A 26,195-nucleotide genomic window follows, 5' to 3' on the forward strand; every position below is an offset into this window, starting at 1 on the left:
CGGGTGAGCGGCGCCGGGGGACGCTGGGCGCGCGCCGCTGCTCCCGCTCCCGGCGTCTCCTCAATCCTGACCCGCCGCAGCCCGCACCCGCCGCGTTAATAATGCACTAGAATGTCAGCGCTGAAAAAGGTAGGGAGGGAGGGGAGGCAGAGGGAAGCGGCCGCCGTCGGGGCGGCTGGCGCGCCGGGCTGCTCGCGGGGCGCCTCCGCACAAGCAGCGGAGGGAACGGGCGGGTGCCGGTGCCGCGGGTCCGCGCGGGGACCGCACCGTCGGGGACGGGCGGCTGGGCAGCGGGGTGAGGGCGCGCCAGCCGCGCCGTCGGTTGTGGTGTCATCCCCCATCACCGGTGCCACCCGGCTCCGCGCTGGCCCCGGCGCGGTGTCGCTGTGGCGGGGTTCTCGCCTCGGTACAGCCCGGGCATGACGGCTGCGCGGCGGGGTGCCCGGTGCCTGAGCGGGGCGGCCGCGGGCTGGCACCCTCCGTGTGGCCGGTCTGGCCGGAGGGAGCGGCGGGGCAGGGGATGCTGCGCGCGGAGCCGCAGTGCCGGGGCGATTTAAATTTTGGCAGCGCGTGATTCTGGGGCTGCCCCGCGAGGAAGGGCCGGGGATCCGGGGCTGACGGTGCAACGCCGCCTGCAGCGCTCCCCCCTTTCTTTTCCCGGCCACCGTGCCGCGCCGGGGAGGGTGAGAGTACGTCGGAGGGGCCGCGCTGCTCCCCCAGGCTTCTCCCAATCTCCCGGAGGGACGGCCCGGGGGCGGCAGCCCGGCAGCCGAGGAGGGGCGGGTGGCAGGTGCGTTCTGCGCGTCTGCCCCGCCGCGGGTGCGCAGGGCTCGGCGCGGCTGGAGAGTCCGCGGGAGCGCACCCGGAGCGCGGGAGTGAGCGCCGGGCGCATCTGCTGCGCTGCCCTCGGTCACCGGGGCGATCACGGGTGGCTCTCGCCGCGCAGAGGGCGGCGTTCGCGGGCGGGTTGGCTGAGCTCCTCCGTGGTCGTTTGAAACACCGTCTGCCGGAGAAATAAAATAATTACCCAGCGTCATAATGAGAGCGCAGCGCGCCCCAGCCCGCCTCGCCTCCCGGAGCGGAGCCGGCAAACCGCCCGGCGGCCGCCACCGTCGGGGCGGGCGGTCCCCGCCGGCCCGGCCCGGCCCGGCCCGGTGCTGTGGGGCCGGTGCGGGTGGGTCCGGGGCAGGGGAGCGGGAAGTGCAGAAATGGGGCTTTCTTTTACGTCCCTGCTTTCTGTCGCCTTCGTAACCTAATTCCTGCTGCTGATGGTGTCCCAGTTCTAACAGCGGTGTTGGTGCCGTACAGCTTGGCGTTTAGCCATAAATCCATATATAAGCGCTTCGGCCTCAACTTCCCTCAAACTTAAAGGTTTCTAATTTACGCCGACAACCTATTGTTTGTTTCCAATTGCGCTTCGTTACGGCACATTCTTACACAGGCTTAATGTGCCTTCGGAGGGGGTGATACTTGAATCTCTTCCGAATTAAAGCCCTGAGAAGGGGACCAAGTGCTCCTGTCACCTTAGGTGGTGTGAGCCCAAGATCAAGGCTGTGAAACTCAAGTGCCCTTCTTAGCGCTGGAGTGTTTTGTAACTATTTCTGCTTCAGAGTAGCATCACAAGCGGAGCACTAACAAAATTTGAAACACTGGATAGCTCTAGCCTTTTAGGTAGTAGATGACTGTAGGCGGGCATCCTGCGAGGAGCAATGGTCACCTCAGTGTGACTGAGTGCAGATCCAAGTGCAGATGATGGAGAAATCTCCTGTGGGGTCTTAGTAACTGAGTGGGTTTTACAGTGGGATGTGTCAAGAGAGCATACTGATGGTACTGGACGTTTTAAAAAGTAGCTTGGGGGTAGAGCAGAGGATGGATGGTAATATTTTATAATGCAAATGTATTTGAGGTATCAGCCTTTCCCATCTCTGTTTAGTTGTATTTCCATCTTTGTGTTTTATCTGAGAAACAGGTAAAATAGGAAGAGTAGAAGTTTTATATTTCTGTGCTTTCAGCAATATAACAATATTTTAAAGTCATTTCCAGATGGTTTGCACAAAACACTTTCTTTCGGAACTGCAAGTTTTAATTTTACTGCGTGTAGCTATTTTTGCAGTGCTAAGCAGATCATATAATTTATGTTTGAAAGGTTCTTTTCCCCCCATTATTTTGTGTGCTTTTCAAAATGTGTGTTATGTGGTTAAAATGGACTCAGACAATGTTTAGTAGTTTTATGAATTACAATGTTATGCATTGGAGGTTTAATTCTGAGTGCTCGAGGCAGACCCTGTGTGATCTGACATAGTATTACTAAGTTAAAGAATGCATTTATTATGCCGTTGTTCAGTAACACATGAACTAAAATCTAGGATTGTTGAATAAATTTGTTGATTTTATCTTAGATTTTTTTTAGCTTTTCATTTTAATACTATACAGTGCTATTTGCATTTAGTTAGTCATATATCTTGTTTGCACGATATAGGGCATACCTCTGATAACTTTTTAGAATTTCTACTCCCTCTGAAATGAGTTTAAATTCCTGGTGCAAGTTGAAAGTACACTTAGAATGAATTCATAAATTCTTTAAACAAGCATTTAACAATCAGCAAACATAGACTGGTCTTGACACAGGTGTTGGGGAGAATATGTTTTGTCTATGTAATGCAAAAAACCACAGTCAAATCCAAGACTTACTGAATCAATGGTAATCTCCATAATGACTTAATGGGATTGGGATTTCACATTTGTGTATGGCAAAATCCCACAAGTATTAAGAGTGATATTGTTGGCAATGCCAAGCTGTTGAAACAAAAAGTTACCAAAGCAAGAATAAAAAATTTCGAAGTCCATTATGGCAAACTAAAAGTTATATTCTAAATGAATTCCAATATATGAAATAAGTTATTTCAATAGCAATTGTTACACGTGATAGAAATGTATCCTTGAATAGAGGGAGTCATACCTGATCCTGAGGAAAGCTTGGGTGTTCAGTTTCCACTGTGTCTGAACATCAAGCAGCATCCTGCCCAGAAGGTACCCTTGGCAAGCTCCCCTGAACATTGCCTGTCCTGGTCCACTTACCATGTCACAGTTATGAAAGGGTTTTTTGACAGCAGATGTTCTAAGAGGAAATATTTGTAGATGCAGTCTGGATGACTGAATTTCAGCTTGACTGTGAGCTTTGCCTGGCTAAATTGTGGACTTCAGAGTAATTATTGGGATGGTTTTTGTGTGCCTTAACAAGGATGGTAAATTGTTACTTTACACCTGCCTTTGGCAGGAACTTTTTTTACCTGTTTGTAATTACACTGTCAAAGCAATTTCCTTGTGTAACTATGATAATCCTATGAGAAGTTTTAGTAATAAAAAGAACATAACCCCTCAAATAACCTGCTGGTTTTTTATGAGGTATACCATTGGGGGCCCTTTGAATCTGCATCAGTCAAACAAAAACAGCTGTTTTGGTTCTACTCCATGAACAAGATAAGTCTTATTTGCTGCTTCACTTAATCAGTACAGTGAATTTGTTTATATCTAACCATGCATGGTGAATGAGAGGACCACTAATGCAGAAAGTTAGTGTTAGCCCATCAATTATGATTGTATTTAAGAGAGACTTTCAGTTCTTAGAAATGTATTACATGGGCCAAAATATCCCATTGAATTGAAAATGTTCTGTTTGCTAAAAGGGTAGTTTTGTTTGAATAGCTACAGGGAAAAAAATTATACACATATTAGTTCAGTTTGGCTTGCAAAAACTCATAGTCATCCACGAAACATATGGCTTTCTTACCTCTAGTAGAGAAATAGCTCTCAGCATGGCAGATACTGTATGTCAACAGCTATGAGCAAATATAAGTAGAAGTGGGCATGGATGAATCAGAATCTCTTTTAAAGTACTTGTTGGAGAACACAACTTCTCATATTTCAGTCCTTATATATCTCCATTATAGAACTATATTTCCCAGAACAGATTATAGTTCATCACAACTACTTTCTGTTGGAGAGGCCAAAATGATTCATTAAAGTAAAATAAGTACTCTTCCCATGATATTTATTTAGAAAATGTCAAGTAGCAGTTTATTCATTTAGTACACGCTCAGTTGTGATGAGAGGATGGAAATCACTGCAGTTAGATTTCTCAATCAGTGTTTCCACGCATGCATATATATTTAGTCTCACTTTGCTTTTATCTGTTTCTCACTGTACTCTCTTAAATACTTCTTTTGTGCATAGAATTTACTTATCTTCCATGCATTTTCATTCCATATTTGTCACATTTCTCTGTCCTTGCCAGTTTTGAAAATGAACAGCAAGTAACTTTCAATATGGCATTGGCCTTAAGCCCTCTAAATTTTTTTGTGGCTTTATAAGCATATATTCTTATGAAGTAAAAAGACTTTCTTTCTGCTTTTGATAGTAAATGTAGTATGCACCAGTAGTTACCAGAAATGCATAAGGTATACCATAGAAGAAGGCTTTTCTCTCACAAGGGGAGTCAGTGTCTGTTATCTTCAGTAGATGCTGCAATCACTGTATGTAGATAAATTGACAGTAATGGAACATGTCAAAAATATGACCAAATGCATAAATCCAACAAGACAAAAATCAGTAATTTAGAGATTCAGATTGCACAAATATCAGAAAGAGCTAAAGTATGCACCAGAGCTTTCAGTCTATCTATAGCTCCTCATCTTGGGTCCTTCGTAGCTTCTCCCTCTCCATGCAAAATTCTTCCACCACTCTCAATTTGGCATTTTCCATCTTAAATACTCTCTTTAAAAGTAAATTGGTTACGTCAGAAGAAAGAAGAGCATCTCAGAGTTGTTAGATTGACCTGAGCTCTTTCTGAATACAAATGGTTGCTGCATTTCAAAGTTTATTCAAGAAAATGTAAAGGTTAAATCTTGATAATGACATAGAAAGCAGTTAGGAAAGCATAAAACTAAGACACAGATTTAGGGATAAATTGAACACCACTCTAGTATAGTGGTCAATTAAGATGTCTCTGATACGTATTTAATCTTGGAAGCTGAGAGGCTGCTTGAGTGGTGTTCAGCCTCTGGCGTGATGCCTTTCAGAGGAAACAACTGCTCTGCATTGTCCTGGAGAGGCAGCAGGTCAGTACTGAGAAAAACAATTCAAAACTATTTTTATTATCTTTCTCCTTTAGTTTAGGTGATACTGTATTTTCAATAATCCCTAAGGTGTGGCAAGAATGCAAATTAATTGTTTAAGCTTGTCTGGAATCTTAATTTCCCTTAGCATGCCAGTTTTTTTAAAAACATTGATTTCCTTAATGAAATTTATTTTTGTGCATTGGAGGTCAACTGAATTAGTTTCCTGTGATTCTCTGCTTCTCGATGGCATGGCTTGTATTGTGAAACTTTTAAATGCCTTAATAATACTATGCAAATTACATATCATAAAATATCACCAAAGTCTCCAGCAATTCTCCTAGTTTTGCAACTGGCTAGGCTGGTGACTTTTCATAGAAAACAGACACACTATTATTAATGATGCAGATGACCAAGTTACCCTTAAAGGAAACTTTGTCCAAACCATTTCACTCTCGTGTGGTGGGGTTTAGAGCTTGTGCAGCTGCAGGAATACAGAAGTATGCTATTGTATTATTCTGTGTTTTTCTGGCAGTGAGGAGTAGAATGAACTTCTCAGCTTTCACACCTGCCTTCTAGTTTCACAAGTAGCCTATAAAAATAACACTGAACAAATAGCTTCAATCGCCACAAGTGGGAGATTACTTTTTAACCTCTTTTTTTCCCCCCCTGATTAGCAGACAGTAGTGAATCAATCTCAACTAGTTACTACACCTTTTATTTCTTATAATCTAAAAATAGGGGAGCAAGGAAAAAAACCCAGAGGATCTTCCACGTCCACATTCTTATTGATTTATGGCTTAATAAGTCATTGGGATATAAAGGTGCAGAGCATAAACACTCATATTCTCTCAAATTTGTCTAAGCAGAGTCCAAGTAAGATAAAAGACAAGAGTTTTGCTTCATTCATGCAGAGTGAAATTCTTTCCAAAGAGCATCAGTATAAAGGCCACCTTTATCTGCTGTGCAACAGCAGATTTCACTTAAATAAACAAATATATTCTTTAGCTTAAGAGTTTGACAGCCATTATCTTCCCTGATGAGCAGAAAGGAGGACAAAGCTTGCTTTTATTCCTTTGATTTACTTCCCTTGATCTTTCAAATCCTGCATAGTTGAAGCTACAAGAACTTGGGCCTTTTTTTAATACTAGAAAAGGAAATGGAAAAGTACAACCAAATGTCTTGAAAAAACTATGTATCTGTCTCAATTCTTTATCATACCCTTAAGCAGGCTTCCTCATGATAACACAATGTAGAGGAAATAATATGTAGACTTAAGAATGTTTGGGGTTTTTTTAATTGGGCTCTGTAGACCATCACAGCAAGAAGATGCTGTGTATCAGTGAGAAGTATTAATATCCACCAGCTGGGAAGACGATGGGCTCCCATTGGTAAGAATGACACGAGCTTCACCTTCCCTCTGGAGGAGAGCTCAAGCCCCTCTGATGTTTCCAGCCCTTTCTGACTGCAGGACATGCAACTGATCTTTGGTGGCAACTTGTGGCTTTGTTATCTAGCATCTGGCCTGGTTTTTGGCTATTTTGGGATTATCTTTGCCATAATGTTTTACTTAAAGGTAAGAAATTGAAAATATATGATTGTTAAGTGCTCCTGTAATGCATTGTATACATGGTAATTTTATTTTTATTTGAGTCTGAGATTTTGATCTCACTCGAGGGTCTGTTTACAAATACTTTCACTTAGGAATAGCTACTATAGCTTGTATTCATACCATAAATGTCCAAAATTAGTTTTCAGAGCTAGATAAATTATTGGATTTAAGATAATAGCTTCAATATTTAATAGGTTAATTTTTAAATAACTAATGTAAATTTCTTTTTTTCTTAGTAACAGAAATTTATATTTACTCTTTTACTTTCTGGAATTCAAATGAATAAACAGGAATGCTCTTTTCTTCCCCTCAGTTTTAGTTGACTGAGAAATCAAAATGTTGCACATAGCCTATATGCATGGATCCTTCATTGACACAGTTTATTGAAACTCCAATTAACTACAATTTGTAGATCAGAGTAATTTTGTCACAAGGTCCTGCAGTTTATAGCATTATATGCAGAAAAGGCTGCACTACATATGAAAATGCAGCATTACTTTTGTTGCCAGTCCTGAAATGCATTGGATTCTTAGTGTCTCCCCATCTCCATATATGTCAGCTCTTATTCATTATGGAAGAAGTGAGTATAGCAAGTGAGGTGTTTCAGAAGAAATTTCTTTTTATGAAGTTGAAAAGGGATGCAATTAGTTACAGTATCGTGTGCTTTTATAATAATATAGATGGTAAGTAATTTGATAACAGTTTTCTTAAATGATAATTTACAATGTGCTATTCATGAATCTTAACACGACACTTTTAAGGGAGAAAATTTCTGTGATATTTTTCATTCTCATTCTCCCTTAGTAAAATGATGCATTCTTATATTGCACTGACCTTTCTCACAAAAATTTGAGCTATCTACACTGCAAGGTTTCAGTTGCAAAGAGATTTAAAAAGTTATATATTACTTTATGAATTTGAAGGCACATAGTGACCTTTGAAAGTAAGGAAATAGAGGTCCAAAGTATTACAATAGATCTAAATAGTTAAATTAAATATTTTGAAGTTGTTATTTTTCTTTTCAAATTAAGAACTGATTGGTAGATTAATTTTGGATGCTTCCTACAGTTTTGCTCTTTTCCCCTCCATTAATGTTTCTCTACAGCTAAAATAACTTGTTAAAGGTGACAGAAATCAGTGGAAATATTCTTATTTCCACCAATAAAATACCTCATATAGTAATGTGTGTTTGGTCTTGAGGTAATTTATAATGCAGTTAATGTTCTTTTATATTGTTTCATTTTCAATTATCTTTTTTTACATGTATTTCTTTTTTTTTCCCCTTAATTATTTTATTTCTAAATACCTTTTTCATTTGATCGTGCTTTTTGATATTGTGCATACCTGAGTAAAGATCTCATCTGACATATTAATATTTTTAATATGTACTGTACTTATGACTTAGAGCAGTGTGGAAGTCTCTCGTATACTCTTAGTTGTGGATAAGTTACTCAACACACTTACTTTGCTAGCCAGTGTCAGGTCTCTGATCAGTTCCCAGGGATTTTTCTATTTCTTTTTACTTTCCAAAATTGTCATGAATTGCTGTTCTAAAAATGCAGAAAAAGGAAAATACAAAGCTGAGAAGCCCAGTGTATGCCAGGCTATAGAATAATGCTTTGATCAATAAAATAGAAAAGTTTCTCATCTATATGTGTATTACATTCAGATGGCATTCTCTTTCAGGAGCTTTCCTAGCATGTTTGTGAGTAATTTTCTATTCAGTTGCACTCCTGAGTAATGTAATACATTTTATTTTTCTTTTCATTTTTTTAGAAAGATACAAATGCCTTTTCCAAACTTCCTTTAATAGAATATTTTCTCAGCATTTTTTAATTTCTTTAAATTGCACTCCATTATTTTAAACACTTTGTGGTACGCTTCCTAATTGGATAGAATTTTGTTTAAAATGTACTGACAAATGTCCATTTGTTACTCCAACATGGACAGTGAAACTTAGCAAAGTAGTGTGATACCTGAGAATCACAAGAATGTGTGAAGCCTTACATTCTGATTACAGCCTGGAAATTAAATCTAACATTTTGCTTCACTGCTAGAGTAATCAGTACTCTAGATGCAGCTTGTTAACATTTGTGTTTTCCTGCACTTTATGTTGCAGTCTGTGAGCTGGAGGGTGAACAGACACAGGAGCAAGCCCAGGTTAACGTTGGAAAAAAGGGAGAGTATTATGGAGGGGTTTAGGGAAGCATGTGGTACTGCTTGGCACCAGAAGAAAAGAAGACAAATGATCAAGAATATAGACGAAAGTGTCAGAATGTAACACTGGAGAGATCCTTCTAGAGCAGTACATGGGATGACTGTTTTGGGTGCCTTGTTCTGGTTACATGTAAGGGGCAGGAACAAGCTGCATATCATCATCTTCCTGAGGTATCACACACATTTTAGGAACTGCACCATGCAAGATTGACAGACTTAAATTTTTTCATGTGTACAAGATTAAATTGCACAGACTGTAGGTAAACAGACATCAGTATTGCATAATGCATCTTGATATATAAAAATTAATAGAAAGTGCTCAGCTGATATGAGGTAGCTGCCAGGCTACATTTGGATTGTTCTTTACTTGGGAAACAGATTGCCCATGAAATAGGGTAACTTATATAAAAAAACCCAAAACCAACAAAACCCAAGAAGATGTTTACTGCAAGAAAATATTATTCTGCTATTAACTTCAGTTGCGTAATTCTACGTAATTATGAATAAAATTTGTCTCTCTTTTTCAACATCTTTCATGGGGCTGAGCCAAGTAACCCTAAAGAAATATCTCACTCTTTATTATCACTGAAATTTGCCATGAAAGCTGTGCTTCTCTTGACCAATGGAATAAACTTTTCCTATGTTTCTGATTTTAGAGCACAAGGAGCAAAGTATTCTTGGCAGCCAGGCTGTTCCCATGTGAATTCTCTTCTGAAAGACATCAATGTGATCATTAGTCGTCTTTACTTTTTCAGAGTAAAACATAAAATCCTCCAGCCTTGTCCTCCCTTCATAAATACATCCAGCTCTTATAATCACTACCACTGGCGAAATCTCATCTGAAAGATCTGCAAGAAGTACCAAAATAAACAGCAATGTATGCACATGCAAGATGTTCCCATTATGAAGGAATGATAGATACACTGAAATATTGTTCCATAAAAATTTACTGATGCATTTTCTTAAAAACTGTATCCATGAAAATTTACTCTAGCTGTCCAGTACTACTATTTCTTTGGCTGTAGCTATTAATCCTGTGTAGTTTGACCTAGGAGATTTCCTGATATTCTTTAGATTTTTTCATGTCTTGTTTCAACACAAATGTGTTTCAACCTGTATGCCATAAACCTTTTAGAAAAATTGACTGTACATATAAGCAACAAATTGTGATTATACCCAAGCATTTATACATGTTCCACAAAGGAGAGTGGAGAAAGAGGGAAGATCACAGACCAAACAGTAAGTTTTCAGTATCTTTTGATTTCACAGAAATTTTAAGAGTAATTTAAATATTCCCACTGAAAAAAAAAAGTGATTAAAGTATAATAATCTAAATTAAAATGGAAAGTCAGAATATAGAATTAATGATATTGAGCAATAGCAAAGTAGTATTCATATAGTCATTATGAAAATGAAATTAGTAATAATTTCATTTTTTTCCATATGGAGGCAGTTAATTGTTTGTAAATATATGGAGAAACTCATGAACTGAAAGATGAAAACAGATTTGGACTGATTCCTGTAAAAATTGAAATATGATATAATGTCATTCAGTGGTTATGTATAAATTTTTTTTTCCTCACTTGTGACTTGAAATTTTTATTAAGAAATCAACGAAAATAATTTCCTGGAACGTTGCCTGTTGTCACCAGGAAATGACATCTTTCAGAATTTCCTTGATATTAACGTTTTCATTGTTTTTTTTTTTTTTCTCAGCAGGCAACTTGGAAATTTCAGCTGGTGTTGAAGTGATATATATTTGTGAATTCATGTAAAAATATCTTCCATGTGTGTTTGTGGCTGAATCTGGGCCTTCATTTAGTTTCTTGATGCAGTAAAAAAGGCTGGCTGAAACCTCTTTTCCCAGCTATGGTTTGGTCACTGTGGATATTGCAGGCTTTCTTGTGCACAATGGCAGTTTATTTGCTCTACCTGTGCTTGATTCCATGGTGTTTCAGTGTGTCGGAGGTGAGCAGAATGCAGCATCCTCATTTTTGACGTGAGGCAGCATTTTGATAGCTCTGGCTTACACTTGGGACTAAATGCAGCTGGGCTCCCTTTAGGGCCCAGCATCACCTTAGGTGCTGTAGCATCTCCAAGATGCCCACACAGACTGGCTGGCACAACAAGGACTGGCTGCATCCAGGTCAGGGGCACCCAGCACCACCCAGGAAGCACCAGCTCCCCAAGGTGGCCCTTCCCTGCCATTGGTGAAGAGCTCAGGGCCATGTTAGGGACCATAGATAGTCACACTTCTGCCCTTCAGCCATTGCTCCAGAAGGGTCCCATGTAATCCAGGTGCTGTATCTGCCAACTTGATACAAATCTGCCCACCTCAGGTATCTCGAACTTTCCATAATAATACCAGGTACCTGTTTGCAAGTAATTAAATCCTGCCCAAAACCTCTGTTGCCACTGCACCAAGGGGAGCTCTTTAAGAGGCAGAACCTGGCTATAACCATCGACTTTGATGAAAACAGCTTCAGTGAGAGAGCAAATTTAAAACTAATGGATCCTAGAGATTTAAATGCATTTGTATTTTTTATTTGATACCATAAGTGAGCACATATAAAGTGCTCTTCAGATATGCTTGGAGAGCATTGTGCTGCTGCCTATGTGCAAATTTCAGCTGTCAGTTGCTCAAGGCTTCAGCTTATTTGTATTTAGTTTTCACAAATTAGCCTACTTCCCAGTGGAAAACAGCCATCTGAAATACCTGAAATGTTTTAATTCAGCCATTTGAGTTATGGGTGAACAAGGAAGGTTTTGCCTCTGAACTCAGACCCAGTTTTTACATGCCAGCTGGCAAAGGCATCCCTAAGCACACACCTTGCTGTGAGCAGGGTTTTTGGTTTTAGCATCATATTTGGGCTGTGTCATACTTCAGTTGTTTTTACTGTAGCCTTCCACGGAAAGTGACTTTTATGTATTAACTCTCTGAGCAAAATTTTGACGAGCATGGGCATTTTCAAGTCATAAAGATCAAAGACTGCCTACAAGTAAAGCTGTATTTTTGGCTTTTCTATGTTGTTTATGAACGAATAATCCACGTTCCTATTTTTTCTTCTAATGTGAAACTGGGAAAAAGCATTTTCTTACTGTTCTTCCTTCTGTCAGAAAAGTAGCCAAATACCCCAAAACACTGAGCTGGGATATGTGCTTTACTGATGGCTGAAGAGAGAGCATCACCAAGTTATTCTCCCCAAACTTTACAGTGCCCTTTGTTTGATAGCTTCTCCTTCCGTCGATGACCACTGAAGGTGTGTGAGGTGCCTGAGACCAGAACAACACTCCATGGAATACCACAGTGGCTCTTGCCCTGCCACTGCACTGTTGATGAATATGCCGTCTTTGGGGCTTGTGGCCAACTGTAAATTTCCTGAGTGTGGGGAAGTCCATTTTTCTATGGTGTTAGTGAGTTGTTCATCTCTGAACTTGCTGCAAGCTGCCCCAGTCACTGGCATGATGAGAATTACTGGAGTATTTTGGGCCATTCCTCTGCTGGCATCAGAGAAATCTGAAGGAGGAGCCTGGGAGGGGAGTGGGACCTGAAGATCTCTTCTCCATCCAAGATGACATCTTCAGTCCATACTGAAGCTGGGCAGCATATTGCATTTCACTGCCAAACCACAATTACCAGCTCCAAAGCTCGCCCCACCACTGGAACACTGGTCTCTCTTCCGGGTGCAGTGTTTGGGAAGAGTGCAGTCAGCAATCCTCTCTGCTGATCTCCAGTAAACACCAAGAAGGGGGACAGATTTAGTGTTTATCCTGAGCAGGGCTGCATGTGCTTTTCCATCATTTTTAGAAATTTCCTTTGGAAGAGCTGACAACGCGTGATCTATTTTAACTAGTGCTTCAGAAGATGAAATTATTTTTGGTCTAAGTGAAATCAATAAGCAGTTTAAAATATAAGATATAGTTTAAATAAGCACAAAAATATCCAGTGACCCTCAGTATTTATTGCATGTCTTAGGCCTGCTATGACAATCTTTATTAGCCAATTAATAGCTGCTGTCTGTAGAGCAGCTTACTGAAACCACCAAAACCTCACTCTGAAGCCTTTCAAAGGCATAAGTAGTAACAAGTGCAGGTGTGGTGTCACCTCCTTTATTTCAGGCTTCCCTTTCTCCTAGGATACCTGCTCCTCAAAGTCCTGGACCTTTTTCTCCCTGGCTTCCTTGTGTGCATCAGAAGTCTTCCAAGTCCTGGTCTGTGTAGCCCATCACTAAGTCAGGTGCTGGTAAAATCCGAGTTTGTGTCTTGCTTGCCTGCACTGTTAGAAGCTCCCCCAACCTGGCACTGCCTGGTTGAGCTCTGCACATGCTGGGCTGTATAAAGTGATACTCCTGCCTGGCTTATGGAGATCACCATTCCTCTGCCCCTGCTCTCACAGTCAAAGGTCTCAGAGTGCACTGGATTTCCTGAACAGAGAAGCATTTTTAAGTTCTTTATAAAAATTAATGTAGCTCTCCCATGCTAGCTTTTTCCCCCCTAATGCTCTCTTTTTACTATTTCCTTGTCTACCACTGTAATTCTGATGTTGGTACTTTCATTTGTTATGTTGAATGTTTCTGAAATTAATAACATTGCTTATATTTGTGGATAATGCTGGTCCCTTATGTATAGTACTGGGAAGTGTTGCCTAGCAAATTCTGTGACTCTTGATGAAATATGTTAGTTTCTTTTCATAATTTACATCTGTTATTTCTCACAGTATTGGATATATTTTACATGCTTTTGTGATGCTGACTTTCAAGGAAAGTGAAATGGTGGTCAAGTGGACTTACGGACTCAGTTCTTTCTTTGAGACTTTGTTGTTGGGTACGAGGTTAATCTGATTAAATGTGTGTGTTGTAGCTGCTCTATTGGGACAGTAAGTAGTGGTTACTGGACTTCTTGGTTCCCTTGGTGTGGAGAGTGGAGTGGGAGGGGCAGCCCTAAGGGGAGAAGCAGTCTTGCCCTGAGGCAGGTTAGCTGCATCACACCTGGGAAGTGCTGCTTGTGTCAACACCAGAGTGTTGGATGACTGGTTCAGAGGTGGATTTCTATCATAAAGGATGTATATTTAAGTATGGTGAGTTTTTTCAGAGAAATCTACAGGTAGTCTTTTTTTTCATACATTTCAGGAGGATTTTGCCATAATGTTAAACAGGTCTTGAAAGAATCTTTTGATTGTAGTTTGTCACTGTTGCTAAAGATGCTTTTAAAATAAGTATCTGTGCATAAATACATCAGAAATAATTGATTTCTCATTAATATGAGGTTGCAATTGAATCAACTGTTCTCATGCCCTGAATTCTGCAGAAAGTTAAAAATTGTGTCCTAACACTGCATGAACTTTGAGTTGTATGCCCTGTCTCATGCACACTTTTTTATTCTTCATACCAGAAGAAGTCTGGTTTAGTGTAGTTCCACACAGGAGCAGGACTGTGGTCCCTGCCTTCTCTCATTCTCTCTCTCTCTCTCTTCTTATCAGTAAGTAAATTTTTGTCAGATCTCCTGAGATGCTTGCTGATTCTATTCCTTGCTCAGCAACAGGAGGTTAACACATAGGAAAAGGCTGTTTTGGAGCCTATTTGAAACATGCCAATAATAGCAATTGTTGGTAATGAATCTATTCCTTATGAGTACATGACATGCTCCTTCTCTCTTGTGATAGAAGCTTTAAATGTTAGTAGCCAGGAAGTGCCAGCATTTTGATTGCTGCCTTTAGTTAAATAGATAAAAATATCAGAGGCATAAAATATTTTGGCATAAAAAAAAAGCAAATGGGTTGAGAGATAGGGAATATAAGGCAGAGGCAGAAGTCTGCTTGGAATACTTGATATTGCCTTTCCTTCAAATATTGCTAAGAGAAGTTTAGCAGTCACATAAGAAATGTGTGTGTGTTCCCTCACCAGCTATGTTGGAACTGGGGAGTTTGATCTCTAAGTTGGTCCTTGTAACAAGATTTTCATATCTAGATAGTCATGATGCTGGTTTTAAAATGCTAAAAAGTGGAAAGTTCTACAGTGATGTGCAAATGCTGGCTCCATCCATGGTATTCTTGGAATGGATGTGTCCTGCATTTTTTGGCTCATCTACTGTCAGTTTCTGAAGCAGCAACACTGTACTGTGCTGCCTTTAACTTATCCCAGAGTTAAAATAACACAACAAATAAACAGTAACAAAAGAATCTTAAAAGAACAATTCTTGTGCATTTTAGTCCAGCTGAACTTAGTTTGGCATTTTTATGAACTGAATTTGCTGCTGACCATTAGAATGTTAAACAGAAGATTGCCATTGAAATGGGATGTTTAGTCAAAAGTTATACTCTGTAACTCTGCTAATGTAAAAGGGATAAATTGTCAGTATACATTATGCACATTATTATTTTTCAGTAGCAGATATATTTGACAAATTTCAGTGTTTAAAAGAATTATTTTAATTAAATGAAGCTGTTATTGTTGGGATTTAAAAGCATGTAAAGTTCTCTTCTACCATGCTGCACACAGAGCTATTTTTAGAAGCAGTAACAGAGTTTCTCTCATACTGAGTCAATGTTAGAAGATTTCAACTGAGAAAGCTGGTAATGATTCAGGGTAAGACTTCAATTTCTTTATACATAAGAGTAAAAAATATGCAAAACATTCTATAATTGAATACTTGTAATATCTAAAAAAGCCTTAATAGATATTGGCATTGCTCCATATGAAACTTCCATAAGTCATCATAGTCCTAGTGAGTTCAACATCCTAAACAGACACATGTTCATGATTTAAAGAAACAGCCCCTCTGTTGCCATGCAAGCATGAAATCAAATAAGTTTTTTGTAGTTCTTTATTCTAAAGACTTTACAATGGATCCCTAAATACTTTTTTTACTAGAAATTCAGCCGCTTTTTTTCTTCCAAAGAACCGGTATGCTTTGTGTTGGAGCTGCATAGGTAGGTTACACTTTTTGTGTCCAACTGACTTCTAAACTGTTTTCTGTTTCTTTTGATTATTGAATAGTTAGCTTACACTAGCTCTGCAGGACACTGAGGAAGATAACTGTTGAAAACAGATATGGCTATGCTCCTTCCAATCCTCATCAACACCCTTGTTATCAGTTGTATTTTAACGCTATACAAACATGCTATACATTCACAATTTTCCATCCATAAAATAAGACAAATAATTAGTTTATAAATTACCTAAACATAGATGTGGTGCATATCTATCATAATTGTATCAATATCTAAATCATATTTAAGCATTGATAAATAATACTTTGTAGGGAAAATGACCATAAACTTTCTTCTTCTCTACAATGGTAGCCTGTGTGCACTGTCACCATTCAGGCAGCAAATTCTTTCATTAAAATGTTTCACTGCATTTTTATAAAGTTTGCGTGCAACACGTGTTGCTGTTTTCAACCAAGCTATAAAATACCACTGCCAGCTGGGGTTGCGAGCACCACTCTCTGCTTCCAGCAGACTTCTTTTCACTTATCTGTAAGCTTAAGGGGTTACTTTTAAAAATTACATTCTTTATGACCTATTGCTCTAATCAGCTCTACAATCTAGCTACAAATTCTTAGGATAGCATTTATGTCAGAATCTAAAGATGACACACAGTTTAGGATTAGGATGCCTGAATGTAGTTTTCTGCCTCAATCAGATATCTAATGCCTTTTCAGTAACCTTAAGTTATTCCATGTCGCTCTCAGCTACTGTACTTAAAGAATCCAGTCCTTCTTAGGTCCTGTGTGATTCTCCCAATTTCAGCAGAGCTCTGAGTAAGTACGCAGCCCCGGAAGTCGGAGGGAGGCATAGTAACAATAATAATAATAATAATAATAGTAATAAACACAGTCACCTGTATTTATGTACTGACTCAATTCCTCCATGCCTAAGATCCCACTGTAGTGCATGAAGATTATTCAGTACAGTGACAGCAACTGAGAAATTCAGCTGAACAGCCTCTGTGTGTGTGGTAAACTGTGGTATTTCAGATGCTTGAGGTTATCTGAGACACCTGCAGGGAGTAGAACGTATGTTGTAGTATGTACAGAGGGTGTATGTTCTTTAGAAATGGCAGACGGAGGTCAGGCATTGTATCTGAGAGCAGTGACACCAGGCACTGGTATACGAGCAGCTGAATTGAGCCTCAGAGCATTATCAGAGGCACCGCTGACTCTACTAGAGGCGTAGGCACTTTTGGAACTGTAGACACCAGAATTTGTGCCTCACAGTTCTGTGAGCTGAATTCGGCCTTGTTGAGGACCTGGATATTAATTTAGCATAATTTTGTTGCTTGGCTATTTGCCTGTGGTTCCTCAATGCTTCATTGACATATATGTACAAGAAATTATTAGTCCATCAACTAAAGAGACCTATTCCCATAAACTAACATTCTCTGCTCTTCGGCCTCTAAGTCTTGTTCAAGACTTTCACTTGAAATCCAAACAATACCCAGTTTGCTACATCTTCTGTGCCTAATTAAACCTTTGAACAGTCATCACTAATTTTCATGAACCAACATCTGTGTTACTAGGACTAAGATTGGCAAGTCATGTCTACAGGCTCTTTATTAAGTCCTTTATTGACCTTCTATTATCAAAACATCACTTCAGTTTTATGAAGTTCAAATGTTTGAAGTGTGGGAACCTGAAGTGTGCAGAAATCTTCCCATCAGACTACATCTGTGCATCCTGAACAGAAGTTGGCGCTGAAGTCAAACTACGTAATAATCACAATAACAAGACCTCACAATTCTGTATCATCAGAGGCTTTAAATGTGTTTTGCAAATATCAACATCACAACAGAATGAAGTGCATATTGTTAGCTTGTGCCCATGTCTGTGAGGATAAGTATGGAATTAAAAAGAAGCTATGAACTCTTCCTGAAACCTTGGGTAAGTCATTCGTATTGTCAACTTCTATCTTAGGTGGATAGTAGTGCTTCTGTATTCAGTGGGGAGCTGGGAGGTGATGCTAGCTGTGGAGGGTATTGCTATCTGAAACGGCAAGTGTAGGGGTGTTTTTACAGCCAAAAATAATGTGAATAGGGATTCAGTGTACAATTCTTATTTGCATTTATCAAAATGTGTGGAATTCATACAGTGCAGATGTCTCCATCTGAGCTTGTTGCCCTTGCATTTCTTTACAGTCAGTGGAGGTCTAGCAGTGTAAAGTGTAATTAATCTCATTCTAAAGTAGGTGTCTGAATAGATCAGACTGACTGCAAAGGGTGCATGGAGGTGACTAGTTCAGATGTAGGAAAACTGAATCTCATCCTACCTGTTCCGTGGGCAAAACTGCTATGATTTTGCCTTTAAAAATATACATTTAACTTTACTGAGCCACAGTTAGCATACCAGATGTAGAAGTGTTTCAGAAAAAGTCTGTTCTAAGCATTTACCACAGATTGTCATGCCAGAATTTTCATTTAATTAAAAATACCAAATAATTGTTTTATCATCTTACACAAACACAAGGTCAATACCCATTATGTCTGTGTAGGTCATCTGGAGCACCAAGCAAGGCAATGAATAACGTTTCACAGTGGGAGACTGAGAAAATTTTCTAGGACTGTGTAATTCCTATGACTTCTACATTCTTCTTTAATGTGATCTCTTGGAACCTTGTTCAGATTTCTGCACATCTAATGCAATACTTGGTAACCTTGTGTAACCATCCCTATCTCCAGCCAGTGCTTAAGGAAGGTGCAGTCTTCTATAGCTTCTGTGTCTTACCTGCCACTGTGCAGGTTACTCAGGTATCTGCCCACCCAAGTGTCTTGGAATGGCACTGGATATCATATATGGATATCTTGCCTCAAGGTTAATTTATTTGTCATCTCTTTACTTGGATCTCTTGAAGTTACACTCATCTAAAAGGAAATCGTGTTACAGACAGAAATTTGCCTCATTGAGAATTTCAGAGCAGGCACAGATCATCCACACTGGAACTGCTCACAGTTACTGACCTGAGTTCTCATTTTATCCTAATTATATGTGGTTTTCTTCTGCCCTGTTTCTTTCACAGTCATGGCTGATTTCCCTACTGTGAAAATATATTAATCTTCTATAATAGAATATTTATTCAACAGCAATAACTGGATATTGACACTCACAAATTAATTCAAGAATTATCTTAGTTGATTTTGACAACTTTCAAAAGACTTGGAAACACCTTCATACTGGAAGAAAGCAGATCCTTATGAGATCCTATAAGCGATGGGAATTCTCTGCCAGCTTTTACTGGTAAGGAAAGTCTCAGTAATCAGCAATGCAGCAAAAATCACCCACTTCCAAACAAACAGACAAAGGAAAATACATTCCAAGCCCTGTAAAAAAAAAAAAAAAAAGGTGAAACAACTTAAAGACAACTAAGACAATCTCTATAATATTTTAATAAATATGTATGGGACCTGCATCATTGTTACTGAAGCAAATAGGTAGTTTGATGCTTTATTTCTTACAGATTTTTTAAAAGTAATGCTATTCACATGCTGATCACACAATTTAACAGGAAATTCTTTGAAATTCCATTCTGCTAGATGATTTAAATATGAAGAAGGAACAATACGTTGCTAATTCAAATTAAAATCAATGAATATTTAAGCCCTATGTTTGCTCTGAAGCTACAAGTTGGGCACGGTGGGCTAGCCATAGCAGTTGCAAAAGAATATTAAGGGATTCATGTGGTGGTTTTCCCAAGGAATAAATATTCTGAGTCAGTGTGGCCAGTCAGGCCACAGATCTCAGATATCCTGAAACCTGCTCAGGTGCTACAAGGCATGTTTTTAATATCTTAATTTTAAAATCAATCATAAAATTTTAATGCCTAAATTTAGGGAAGTTCAATTGTAAGCTATGTTATTTGGGAAGGGCAAGTGCATTAGTATCAATCTGGATTTAGTACTGACTTGACTGCCCTTACTCTTGCTAGTGAAAATGCCATGCAAGAAAAAAGGCCAGGAGTGTTAGCAATCTGCCAGTCAGGAACTCTGCAGGAACGTGAAATTATAAATGGTGGGAGTTACAGAAATAATGTGAGTCATGCTAAGAAACTGTGTGTATCTAAGAGGAGCAATGGACAAGAGTGTATTTGCTTTACCTGTACCTACTGCACAGCAGCCTCATATTCACCATCCCCAACAGGAGCAAATGTAAATAGCATAACTAAATAAAGGGGTGGGAAAGCAAACTGTAAGGGAATATCTCCTCTCATCCAAAAGCTGTGAAGCTGCATGAGGGTGAATGCTCTGCACAATCTAGTAAGTCCTTTCTGTTTCTGTGAACAAATGTGCAGTTTTTAATTATTTTTCTTGCTCCATTTGCTGATGAGCATAAGGGCTTGGCCAGGGTGTATCTTAGAAAATGGTAACTCATCATACATATTCAGAACTGACATGGCTGGCATTTAAGAGATAACTATAAGAAATTAACTCATGTTTCAAACTGAGCATGCAGAAAGGAACATTTCTATTACATTTAGCACCACTCTGAAATATACTGTAAAACTTCAGTGTCTGTAATATCATTGAGGTTTATAAAAACTTAATATACAAATACCTTTTTTGATTAACCTATCTTCTCAATTCAGGCACTTTGATTTTTGCAGCGGAAGTTTTTTTGTCTTATATTTGTGAAGAAGTTTTTACTTGGTAAAGGGATAAACACATTGGAATGATGGTGTACTATAGTCACTTTACCTTCTATTAGAAAAGGTGTAAGTAAATAACTAAACAGAAGGTAAGTTGAGTTGTCTGTTGTGTGCAATCTGTAGCAGTTCAGTAGTTTCTCATGCCATTAGTGTGGTAACATAATGCTGTGATGCTAGTATTCAAAAATACAAAGAGGAGTTGTGTTCAAAGCCACAATCCTGGTATTAATTTCAGTGGGAGTCTTATTATAGTCCATATATGAATGTGGTTTGTTATTTCATCTCTTAAAATCTGTCAAATAGTGCAGTCTCTCTTCAATAAACATTTTTACATCAGTCTTCTTAAATGTTTTAGTTGCTTCTATGTAATTGCTTTTAAATCAAGGCATTCCTGTCCTAAATGGAGAATGAAAAGTAGCCTAGCAGTGAAATCTTTTCACTTGCTACTCAGATTTTCTCTCTAAATTTACATTAGTATAATAAGAACATAGAATGCAGATTTCTAAATCCAGAAGGGATAAGATTGTGGTAAAAAATAATTAGAAGCATGAAAAGCTATTGTAAAAATCAAGAGTTGACAAAAGAATCTACATTACACAAAAGATAGAGAAGCAGTTCAAAAAATGATCAGATTATTAAAAGAGCTTAATGCAGAATTAAGCTTCATCAAAAGAGATCTTCCACTGTACAAAACCATTCATTGTATGGCCTGTGGCTCTGTTCCTCTTTTTGCTGTTTTCCATTTTTGCTTGTTTTACTTTGTCATACTCTAGTCATGCTCTTAATCATCCATTTGTATTTCCCTGCTCTCATGCCTCCCTTGCTTCTCAACCCTGATGGCTGAATCATGCCTCCGCTCCTGGGAACTTCTCTGTGCTTCTCAAAGAGCCCGTGTATCCTTCCAGAGTCCTGACTGCTGGAAACACAGCTCACTACAGGGCTAGGATTTCAGTTGTTTGTGACCAGCTGTTGTCATCTCAAATTTAAGAGTGCCAAGTTGACTTGAGAAGGGAGTGAGAAGCCAGGAAAGTGGTGGTCATGGCTGCATTCAGAAAGCCTCACTGTGCTGGCTGGCCTAGGCTTTAAACGTGCAAGTCATTTCACACTTCTGTTGCTTTCTATGTGTTAGCTGATCAAAAAAGAATTACTCTTCTGAACATAACATAGAAAACTGAGCTCTTAGCAGCTATTTCACAGAGTGATCAGATGCAACTTCTAGTCAGGAGGATCTGAAACCACTGACTGCTAAAAGCCAGGACTGTGCATCCAGAGAAGGGGCATTTAGTTTCTTCACTTTTCTAAAATGTCTCCTACTGACTGTGGGTGAAAGCAGGGCACTATTATTACATGTTACATGGGCTGTGGGTCTGAGCTGGTGTAACTATTCTTGGGTTACTCTCCTAAGGATGTGCACATTTGACCAAATCTCGAGTTAGTAAAATTTTTTATATTTGCATTAGAGAAATTAAAACACTTCATATAACTTGAGTTTCTCTAGTACTGTTTTGGATTTCTTTGAAAGTATAACTATGTATAGGGGCTTACAGAATTTAATTCCAGTCTTTACTAAGACTTATGTAAAAGAGTATCAGCTTCCCAGTCAATAGCTTTGAAAACTACTCATCAGCAAGGCAGGTAAATTATCAAAACTACTTTAATTAATGTATCCCATGTAAGCCTTTTGCTATCAGACTTTTGCTGTCTAAATATGTAATTACATATTGCTATCCCTTTACAGATTAAAAGGTTATCCCTGCTTTTAACTTTTCAGGTGGTTTTGTGGGAGCATAGATTTGATTTCCCTGTTAAATTTTAGAGACTGAAATAATGTCTTTTTCTTCCCCCCAAGAAACACTGAGAAGTTTTTTGCTTGCAGTTCCAACTCCCTCTTGCACTTTGCACTAAGGACTTGGTGAATCTCTTCTGAACAATTTTGGATGGATCCTAGATGTTGAATGTGCTCGTGTTGTTTCACTTTTCTTGTTCTCTGAAGTAATTTAATGTCCTCTTGTGTGTATGTGCAGAAGTATGGCTTGTATTACTCTCAGCAACATTGGAGTTTCCTTATTTATTAACATGACTTTATGTAAAGGTGGTGATTTTTTTTTTTTTGCATTGAATGCCTGAAATGGGAGTCCTTCTGGTCATCAGTCAGTCACTGTGTAATTTAAGTTTGCATCCTAATGCATATTCAGAAGTGCCAAATAAAGACATTTCATGTTTCCTGACTTCCAACTGCCTGACTTGACAACCTCAATTATTTTATTTTCATTTACATTTTAGAACCCTCTTAGATTTAAAAATGGTTTTATTTTTAAGAAACTTTGCATAAGCAGCACACTTATTAGCTACCATATGCCTCTGTCACTCATGCTTAAGAATGACATTTATCCAACCAGTCTAGTTAGACCAGTCGTAGGGAGAAGATGGTTAATAATTGGGAATGATGAAAAGGACCTTAAGCAGTAGCTGTACACAGACACTTGTGTGACTTTAAGAGACAATGTACCTACATGACATAGTTTTGCTGTATTTCTCTTATCCTTATTTATTTCTGTTGCAGTAGTGCAGAAGTGCATATGGCAAAAGGTCCTGACTGCTTTTGTTTCTCACAATCTGTGTAACACTGTCTAAAAGAAAATCACTCACAGGGAAGTGTGTATCTTGTCTGAGGTTACAAAACAAGTGTCTCCTCCGTGAAACAAGCCCATGCCAGACAAGGCTGTGCAGCTCTGCCCTGGCGCACGGCCGGTGAGCAGGCAGGAGTCAGAGCAGCTGCAGTTGAAGCTGGAAGGGGCTGCTCTCCTGCCCAGTCACACGGCTGCCTCATGGCTGGGGGGCAACTGTGTGACTGCTGTAGTGACATGTTGGAACAGACCTCCTCAATGAACAACAATGTAATGAAAAATTGCTCTTAGGAAAAAAGCATTTAGGACTGAAAAGGTTCACTTGGATCAGTGAGATAATGTGATCATATATATCTCATTGGACTGATTTAAGTCCCAATTCTATTTATTGTTAATTTTTTTTTTTTTAATGTCCTTCTTTTGGATTTTGGAAAGCTTTCTAAATCTTTGCAACTCCAAGGGTCTAAAGCAAACTAATATATAAGACAGCATTCCCCTTCCTCACCTAGCTCAGTATTCTCAGGATGTTTAAGGTATTTGTCTAGGAAGTAGAAGACCAATATTCAATTCTTACTGTGCACAGATTTAGTGCCTTAACTTAATTTGTCTTTTCCACATCACTGATCAGTGCTCAAGATAAAAGACTATTAGCTCTTTTCCCTGCTCTTAAAAGAATATCACTCTTAACTTGAGAAGTGTTTTCAGGAACTGAGAATTGTTCCACATAAAATATCTATGTTATCAAGTTGTTCCTAGCCAATATTAATTCTAAAGCAATATATACAGAGTAGAAAAAATATTGAAGAGTGTTACCGGGCTGACAACAGTGCCCTGTGCTGTCTGATACATGGATAAGAAATGCTGTCATTCAGTGATCTTCTCCAAATATAATTTGATTTTTTTTTAAGGCAAGGCAAAAAGTACCTCCATGATTTATGTATCTGCTAAAGTTTGAATTCTGCAGAAAACTGCAAAGAGAACATTTCAAAGAAAATGGCAAGCATTTTATGGTGGAAATTAATACATAATACAATAAGGTTTGTTGCTTTTTCCTTTCCAGTGTATCTCAGAATCCACAGAAAGACAGCTTTCCATATAGCCAATACTTCTACTGAAGTTGCCCACTTAAAACCATGAGTTACCTCTCATGGTTAAAGTTAGTTGCATGTTTGGGATCACACACTCTCAATGCTTTCTTTTTCTTAACTCCCTCCAGGCTTTTCCTGCATCAGAATTCCTCTCCTGGACATCATGACTGATACCTCAGACTCCTCCATCCCTTTTTATCTTTTTTGGTAATTTTGCTGGTAATTTGACAGGTCTAATTCATACTCATTCCTTTTGGGGAGGATGTATCACTATCAAGGAATTCTTATTCCTCACATACTCAGTGTAGTGTCTTGGGAAGTGTAGTCTTGTGGTTCTGTCATGGGAACTTAGAGCCTTTCCATAATCTTTTGGTTTAACCTCTCTTCCTCTTGTAGAAATATCCTCTCCTATCTGAAATACCCTCTCCTATCTATAAATACTCCATGTGGGATGGTGTTTCTGCTGCATGTTACATTGCATCCACCACCTGTAAAAGCATGGGGATGGCATAAATACCGGCTTGAAGCGCTGCAGTGGAGCAGATGTAGTGACCTCTTGTGCTTATGGTACAGGACATGGTCTAGAAACAAGACAACACTGTGGCCTATAAAGCAGAACTTCACTGATTCACAGAATTTCAGGTTAAAAGTGCTATTGTGAGTATATGAACTTGATTCCTGAATGTTGCTGGTGAGGGACCAATATTCCTCATCCCACACTCCTCTTAGCTACCTATTTTTGCTCATGGAAGCTTGACTTTAAGAAGTCTACAGTTGTGGCTGACAGAGCAAAAGAAGGTGTTTTCCAGAACTGGTTACCAGTGATTGCTGCCCATTGGTCAGCAAAGAGAAGCAGCTTCCTACCCTGAAATTTCATCCAGGAATCCCTGCCTCAAATCATCAACTTTGTGAAAGAAAAAAACACTTACTATTGTACAGACAGAAAAGGAATACAAGTAGAGATAAAACAGGGATAAATAAAGAAACAAAATAAAAGAGATGTTTTGCTTTTTCTAACAAAAGAAATTAAGACAGTAGCAATGAAAAAGTACATTCTTTCATACAGAAAGACATACTGTATGTCTCATACAGTATGTCTCATATGTATTCTCATACAGAGAAGACAATACTGTTACAAGCAGAATAGTCAGATGAATTTCCAAGCTCCATGGGGCCTGTGCTGATTAGGCAGATTTAATAACTGACCAGCTGGCACTTCTTCATCACCTGTTCTACATCCTCTTCTCCATGCACAAACTACTATTACAGGCAATACAACAAGTACAGCTGTGTTCCACTTATCTTTTTTGTATGTTACACACATTAAATGGTGCCAGAGGACAGCTCATGAATATAACATTTTCCACTGCTTTTAGGTTGTCTTTTTACTGCAACCTAAGAAAAGAGGAGTTTTACAGTACACTTGGAAGATTAACAAACCTGAGCTTTCACAAACCCTGAGGACACTCCCAAACTCAGCCCCCCATCACAAAAAAAGCCATCTCACTTGTACTATAAAACCACAGTTGAACATCCCTGCAGATCTTGACTGCAGTAAGATTTCACAGGGACAGAAGCAATTTCTCAGGTAATATGGTCTCACATCACACAAGGCATTGGAGGTTGCAGCCAGCATTTGGCTCCCACCTAGAAACCTATTGTATTTTCATTATGGTATAGAGGAGATTCAGGTGCTTCCTTTCATTTTACTTGAAGTTTTGGATTTAGGGCACAGGGCTCTTGCTATAAACTCTGAAATGTGCCTATTTGCTTGTGACAGGCTGTGCTTGTGTAAGAGTTTCTTCTAGGGGGGAAGCAGTAAAGCAGGGTATTGGGATAGCACAAAACATGGCCAGGTATTTATCAGCCTTTTCATTCTGAGCTGCCATTTCAAGCGATGAT

General features: G+C 39.1%; 1 protein-coding gene across 4 annotated transcripts in view; it reads left to right on the top strand.

Annotated features, from left to right (window-relative positions):
• Window positions 1–6: 6 nt before the first annotated feature.
• Window positions 7–26,195, top strand: part of DLGAP2 (DLG associated protein 2) — a 458,740-nt gene continuing 432,551 nt past the window's right edge. For all 4 annotated transcript variants that reach the window (XM_042016315.1, XM_042016316.1, XM_042016327.1 and 1 more), the window contains exon 1: window positions 7–129. In XM_042016315.1, the coding sequence (XP_041872249.1) occupies window positions 112–129 (18 nt within the window). In that variant the 5' untranslated portion in view covers window positions 7–111. The remainder of the gene's footprint in view (window positions 130–26,195) is intronic.

Source organism: Corvus kubaryi, unplaced genomic scaffold, assembly GCF_017639235.1.
Source record: "Corvus kubaryi isolate FWS band 111438036 unplaced genomic scaffold, C.kubaryi_AGA036_p1.0 split3-73, whole genome shotgun sequence".
Taxonomy (NCBI): Eukaryota; Metazoa; Chordata; class Aves; order Passeriformes; family Corvidae; genus Corvus; species Corvus kubaryi.